An 8,223-nucleotide genomic window follows, 5' to 3' on the forward strand; every position below is an offset into this window, starting at 1 on the left:
ATTCTCGATTAGAAAATGTCAGTTTACGAGACCTAAATTCTCGTCTATTTGCGGGAGGTTTTAATTTTTTGTCTTCAATATGAAGAAATTTGCGGCTGAGGCTCATCGAATGCTCTCAAATACTTATGATAAGGCCGTTATTAGTGAAAGAACATGTCGTGAGTGGTTTCAACACTTCAAGAACGGTAATTTTGACGTCCAAGGTCATGCTCTGTATTTGGTGGGACCAGCTCAGCGTAGTGTATTATGAACTGTTAAAACCGACTGAAACAATCACAGGCGATCGGTATCGAACGCAATTGATGCGTTTGAGCCGAGCATTGAAAGACAAACGGCCGTAATACAACGAGAGACACGATAAAGTGATTTTGCAGCATGACAATGCTCGACCCCATGTTGCGAAAGTGGTCAAGACATACTTGGAAACGTTGAAATGGGAAGTCCTACCCCACTCGCCGTATTCTCCAGACGTTGCTCCCTCTGACTATCACTTGTTTCGATCAATGGCACACGGCCTGGCTGACCAGCACTTCCGGTCTTATGAAGAAGTAAAAAATTGGATCGATGGATAGCCTCAAAAGATGACCAGTTTTTTCGACGCGGGATTCGTACGCTACCCGAAAGATGGGAGAAAGTAGTGGCCAGCGATGGACAATACTTTGAATTATAAATGTATAACCAGTTTTTTACAATAAAGCTTCGAATTTCGGAAAAAAAACGGCGGAAGCAAAGTTGTACACCTAATAATAAAATACTGTAATAAATATACTTAATAAAAAGTTAAATATTACTTTTAAAAAAGTAGTTAATACTCTTAAAATCCTATTTTTAGACTTATTCATTTTACTATTTATTTTTCAACAAATTTAATTTTCATTCTATATTTATATTTACTTCTGTTGTCATTCTTCTTTATTCATTATAAAATCATTGACTCTCCCCCTCTGCGTTCAGCAGAATATTTATATTGCAATTGTTGGAAATATTTTTCGCGCTGATTGAATTATATTTTTAAACTTAAAGAAATGGTATCTCAAGGCAAACATTCATAAAAAAACACGGTTGTGTTCTGTTAAACGCATCCATTGTTACATGTACTATTTCTTACATGTACTATTAGTTTTAGTGCAACTTCAGGTTGTGCTCCAAAATTTATTATCAGTACTAAAAATCTATAGTTTACATTACATGCATTATAGATTTTCAGTACTGGCAATAAATTTTTGAACATAGCCTCAGTTTTACACTTTACATATAAAAATTTCGATGCATTTTCGGTTTTGCTTCATACATGCTTTGTTGTTGGCCGTACTCTTATTATATTGGATCGTTCTGAAAGTTCGTGCTGATTAACCTATATAATTTAATAAATGTATACTAAAATTTTCTGTGTTTAAATTTTCCTTCAACATCGGCACGAACCCGGACAACTCAATAGATACTCTAGACCAAGTGAGTGCGTCCTTTTCTAAATGAGAATTACCCCACTCCTTTTATTTTTGTCGCTCTAAAGATACTATGTTTATGAGTAAACCTCGCGCGCGCGTTTCGTATAAAAAATCGATCGTCCTTAAGTAAGGGAGCGGAAGAGGGGGGGAGGGAGAGGAAGTGCTGTGGACTTCACCTTTGCGTAGAAAATCATGTTCCTAGGGGCAGAAAGGGTACATTTTTATTGTTTTTAATATAAATATTCAAAAACATTGGATATATTTTAAATGATCAAGTTAGAAAAAACATACTCTCTGTGTGTGCGCGTACGTATTTATACAGAAAAGAGAGGACTTACGTTGATTCGGAAGGTATTGGTTGATCCATCAATTTCTCTGACATTGGAGATAGAGGATACGGCTGCACCAGGGGTTGTGACATACCGTCTCCATCTAAGTAACATTTCAAATACTATCTCATTTTTCATGTATATTCTTTTTGTACATAATAATCGCATTCTTTGATAATTTCTGGGTCTCAGAATTTTATTTCTAAAATTTCTTTTACACGATGAAACACGTTGAGTTGTGTTTCAAGGAACATATTCTTATATTTTGTGTACTTCGCAATTTTATGTTGCAAAATATAAGAATGCGTTCAGCGGACTCAACAATTGAGCGCTCACTGTTGATGTATTCTTTTAGATCATCCAATCAGCATTTTAGATCTGGAAGAATACATCAGTAACAGCTCATTCAATTATGAGTCCGCTGAACGCAGCCATTGTGCTTCGTAAGAACACGTTTCATTGTATAATAAAAAGAATCACTTAATCACATATAACTGTTTTTCCAATAAAACGATTTTAAATATTCCTTAAAAAAACATATAGATATAATAGATACATGGACTGCACATTTTCTCATTTTACGGAAAGAACGATGTTACTGAAATAAAAATTTAGGTCCATTAAAATAATTATGTAGGAATTGTAGAAAGTTGATTACCCGAATGTGTAAAAACATTTTGCAGCATTACTCATCACGTTTAAGTTTTCTACATATAGGGGGGAGTGACTAATTATACTTCCATTTTCTAAAATTTTTTTTAAAGATGACGATGTCACACTAATGCCAGATGTGGCGTTAGTAATATGACTTAAGTACTGTCATTTTTGTTTTGTTTTTGAGCTATCCGTTTATAACATTTAATATTGATTTTATTCTGATCTAAGTTTTCGTAGAATTTATCTAAAATATTAATGATTTATCAGTATAAAGTGAATTATAATGTACTACAGAGTTATAATTGATATTTAAACTCTTTTCAAGTATAAGATCAAATTAATAAAATATTTGTAAGTTTAAATTGGCAAATTTGTAGAAATAGAGGAAATGGGATAAATCGTACTTGTTGTTTTATGTTATACTAATATTTAAGCTAAAACAATATACTAAAATTGAGTAGTTGAATGTGTCACTAGTTTTTATATATTATATCTAAATTTAAAATAAAATAATATATTAAGATTGCATAATTAAATAATACTTTTGTGATATTTGTAAGAAAAAATATATTTGTATTGAGTCTTTTTAAGATAACTTATTAAAAATTATTTATAAATATTATTTGTTGGATTTTAAGAAAATTTAAATCTTTCTTTGAGAAACTAATTATTATTAGAAATACGATTTAGGAATCCAATGTTATAATTTAATGATCCGGTCTCCAAAGCGTAAGCTTAAAGATTTTTTAAAAATTTTATTTTAAATAATAATTCAATGTTGGTAATGCAAACAATATTTTTGTAAAAATATTCTTTGTATTATTACCAATAAACCAAAGTACAGAAATATTCTGATCAGTAATTTTATTATAATTTTGTTTAAATGTTAAGGAATACGATAAGCGACTTCTTCGTATATTATTTTGGTGGTTCAATAAAATTATTTTCAGATTTTCATCTGTATTTAGCTAAATTTTTAGATATCTACTTTACTAAATTTTGCATCAAACAAAATTTTTTTCATGTAGCATCTAATGTGCTCTTAGAAAAAGAATACAATCAATAAAATGCAGTTATATATACAGTGACACTGACAAAAAAAAGAGATTAATATTATAAGCTTTTATTTGAAAAAATTATGAAGAAATGAAAAGAACTTGAAATAATTTAGCTCAGACAGATTTTGTTGTTAATAAAATTTTAATGTTTATAACGGATTTTTCTTTACTTTGTTTAATTCATATTTAATTTTTTTGAGAAATGTTTTACTTAGTACTAAAACAAAAGAAATCATATTTATTTTTTATTAAATAAAAATAAAATTTGAAAAAATTAGAAAAAGCAAAAAAATACATTTTAATATTTAGTATGACTTCCTTTCGCTTTGATTACTGCCTGAAATCGTCTTGGCATACTCTTGGCATACTCCACGAGATTTTGAATGTATTTTTCAACCATCTTCTCCCCAATTTTTTGAAGCGCCGTGAAATAATTTTCCTTATTAGTCATTCCGATTTTATCAATTTTTTAATCCAAAATGGACTATAGATTTTCTATGGGATTGAGGTGATTGTAGAGGCCAAGCAAGAAGTTTAATTCTGTTGGACTTCTTTTTGCCTTTGATATGTTTCATATCATTGTCTTGCTGAAAGATAAAATTATCTTCCAATCCGACGCGAAGCAATGATATCTCCAGATTTTCACGAAAAATATCGATATTTGTAATCATAATGCCATCGATTTTTACTAAATTTCTTACTCCTGATCAATTAAAACCTAGACCATAATGTCGCTTTTTCCATGCTTCATACATAATTTGTTACAAATGCTCTTGATGTTGAATGAATATGAAGTTGAAATATGATGAATATGGTAAATATAAATTATTCAATTGAAAAACAAGGCTCAGCTATGGAGAAAAACTGAAGAAAAACATTAATCCCAGAAAATCTATGGTCCATTTTGGATAAGAAGTTTTGATAAAATCGGAGTGACAATAAGGAAAATTTCGTGACACTTCAAAAAACCTGGGAGGAGATGAATAAGAAATACATTCTTATTCATCTCTTCCCATGCTGGCAATGAATTTTGGTATACAGCCGAAATCGATATAAGTGATAACTTCATAAGAATGCTCAGCCTATACCTATTACATCTATGAAAAAATTAAATTCTTATTTGTTTACTAATATTTCTAAAATTATGATAGATACTATATAATATATTATGATAGATACTATATAACAAATATGTTATATGCAAAATTTTATAGTTCCTTAAAATATGTATATGTGTACATATAATTTAAAAAGAATATTTGTAAATAATAAAAAATATTTTTATAATTTTTCTGCAAAATAATATTTCAATTCGCAGAATGCAAACGAAAACAGAAGACTTACAATTTATTTATCTTGAAATATAAGAAACATAAGAGAAAGAGTTGAAAATAATTCATTTTACAAATCATACATAAATAAATGGAAATGTTAACAAATATTTTCTAGCAAAATTAATTACACGACACAAGATTTTTCTTATTATTTCAGAATATGAAGCTTAAATTTCAGATTTGCCTCTAATTTTGTATAATCTGCTTAGGGAATTACGCATGAATTTTCAGATCGTCGTTTAAAGTATGTTAAATTGTCGTTCGATCTAGTACGAATTTAACTTAGATAACGCAATTACATGTGGGACATGCGACGTTCGTTTTGCATTCCTGCTCGGTATGAGGACGTTCCGCGAGGTCGCAGTCCCTGGAAATGGCACCAACACCATCTCTGCATTCGATCGTCCTCGTCCGTATTCCGGCGCCACAGGTCACGGAGCACTGCATAAATAAAAAATTAAAATGCATACTTCGCGTAGAATTGCAATAAGATGCATGTGGGCCGATAAAAAGCGAAGAATAATGCAAGCAATTTATAAAAATTATAGCGATATTCATACTTGAAGAGACAAATTATATCAATATTTATTTGAATGAATTAGTAGAAACATTTAATGACATACTAATATAATATAATAAAATATGTAATATAATAATATATGTATAATATATGTATAATATAGTTGTAATTTAATAATACGAATCATATGTGCAAAGGTAATATAAATATAAGAAATATTAAAAGTAAACAAAAGAAAAACAGTAAATATACAAGTACAATACGATAATTGATGCGCGAATAAAATACTACAATTATATAGTTAATTGAAAATAAAAATTTAAATCATTCCCAAGGAGAACAAGAAAATCAAAATAATGTCAATTTAATGACAATCTCGATCTCAGATGAGATCTAAGAATGACTTTATATATAAAGTCTGAGATCGAGATTTTTATCACTAAAAAATGACATAAATTCGGCCAATATGACGTCAAATTATATAAAATTATGACGATATTATTTTCTTGTTCTCCTTGGGTTTAATAATAGCTTTGATTCTTTTTGAAGTCTCTCAATTTACAATTGGCATTTCACAGTAAGATGTTACTAATATTTGTTAAGGGGATCCTAAAGCCTTCTGTTTTACCGATTAAATCATGTAATTTTTGTATAAAAAATTACTTGTATAAAAACAAATACTTTTTTCCTCTTTCATCGATTCGAAAATCCTTTTCTAGAATTAAAGTATACACGCATTAATACGTGTCTGGAAAGCATGTGCAGCCGAGAAAGATTAAAAATTTCAAAATTGATATATTTTTTTACTATGTCTTATTGTTTTACTATGTCTTATTATTTTCTATATCTGATTTTACAATGAGTCGGTAGTTGGTAATCTTAAGTCTTATTAGTGAAGTTGAGCAATAGTCAATTTGTACAATCGACATTATTTGGTCAACTTCGATTGAGTCTAAGGTTCATAGTCCGTTCTTATATTCAAAATTGTCTTAAGATGTCTTCTAGATTCATAGTCGAAAAATAAGACGGTACTTGAATAAAATCTCAAGTTAAAACTTATCTACTGTTAAAGACGATCTTATTTCGAAATGTCTTAAAAAGTCTTGAATAGTCTTGATATCATAAACACATCTTGTTCAAAATAAGCATAGACTTAAGATTATCTTCTAGTTATGAATTCATAGTCATTATAAGATATTTTATTTGAAATATATATATAACAAATAAGACGGTCTTCGCCAAGATGTGTTCAAGGTGAACTTATAATAAGCAAAAATTAAAAAAATTAAGAAGACTCGTTCACCTTAAATTTTAATAAAAATACATTGAATAGATGCGTTTAAAAATAAATATTTGATAATAAAAAACTGTCACTTCCGCGAATCAAGACATTACACATCAAAGTTGATATTGACTTGATATTGATATTGAAGTTAGGAAATCTGTCATACTTAAATGTATCGATGTGATCATGCGTTGTAATTACGTGTGCAAATTCTTGTAGGCAGACAAGATATTTCACTACTGCAAACTCTTATTTGATTGTACTGAAAAATAATATATTCAATAAAGCAATTAAATAAAGATTCTTGGTTTGCTGTTTAAAAATTTGTTGGTAATACAAATTTATACCAAAATTCATACGGGAAATGTTTTGACCGAGATTTAACCGATCATAAACGAATTCTTATAAATTTTGCCTATATAAATGCAACATCAGAAGATTTTTTATATGACATTTTATGTTTTATGTTAAAACAAGCATATACAAAAAGTCGGAAACGTGAGAAATTTACTTATATTTAAATCGTTAGATAATATTATTAATTTTAATTAATAAAAATTTAATAATACATTATAAAACATTTGTAATTTTTTTCAAAATTTATAGGAATTTGGACAACGGCGAAGTCGCGTTTATAGTTACAGCATGTATTTTAAAGAAATGGATTTAAACTTTAATTCATATAAAAAAAATTAAAAAGGTATTCATTTTAAATAACTTAAGCTTTCCAGTCAGAAATAGTTCCTCAAAAAGACGTCATTTCGATGTCGTTTCGATGGAAAAGTTGTCAATTCAAAACTTGCATCGAAATTTCAACATTTTCGAGTGATAAAAAATTACATAGAGAGTGCAATGAGAGTTTGATACATTTTTAATATTTTTGGTATAAATCTGTGATAGATAATCTTGAATATTTTCGTTCGAATCGACATTTTTTTCGATTTCATTTCGACAATTGTATCGCTCTAATCATAAAAGCTTTCTCAAAATTTTTCAGAATTTATAAATAATTTTATAACTTTTTAGAAAATTGTGAAAATTTTTTATACGAACATTTTTTACAACTATAAAGTCTACATCTTTTTTGATAAGGTTTACATCTTTTTTTCTAGTAATTCTTTGTATCTTATTTTATTGTTCTATTCCTGTTGAATAACATTACTTTTATTTGTACTTTATAGTTTGTTTTTATTTTAACTTTATAGTTAATATAATCTTATTATGTCACTTTTGTATTGAGGAATTTCAGAGAATAATGTCTCTTACCATAAATGAGAATGAAATCAAGGAAAAATATCATCAACTCTATCAAAGCTAGACTAGACTAATTCTAATTCGAATCGATATCGAAACAATCTCGATTTTTAAATTAATGAAATTTAAATGTTAGTCTATACAAGTTTCCAATATCATTTGAAAGTATTAGGTATGGAAAAAAGTTCGTGGCGTTTTTCCGTTAGATGTAACGAGAAAAACGCCATGAATTTTTTCCCATACCTAATATAAAAATATTACTAGTGTCACTGCTACTGCAGTAGTATTACTACTGATACGCAATAGTGTTAATGCTGAGCCAATAATGTTACTACTGT

General features: G+C 28.5%; 1 protein-coding gene across 1 annotated transcript in view; it reads right to left on the reverse strand.

Moving 5' to 3' along the window:
• The window catches only part of LOC105626815 (ADAMTS-like protein 3), a 171,388-nt gene that overhangs the window by 53,092 nt on the left and 110,073 nt on the right, over positions 1–8,223 (reverse strand). Inside the window, exons 7-8 of the mRNA XM_012208108.1 lie at positions 5,126–5,267; positions 1,787–1,880 (exon numbers count right to left, since the gene is read on the reverse strand). Coding sequence (XP_012063498.1) covers positions 1,787–1,880; positions 5,126–5,267 — 236 coding nt within the window. The remainder of the gene's footprint in view (positions 1–1,786; positions 1,881–5,125; positions 5,268–8,223) is intronic.

Source organism: Atta cephalotes, assembly GCF_000143395.1.
Source record: "Atta cephalotes unplaced genomic scaffold scaffold00006, whole genome shotgun sequence".
NCBI lineage: Eukaryota > Metazoa > Arthropoda > Insecta > Hymenoptera > Formicidae > Atta > Atta cephalotes.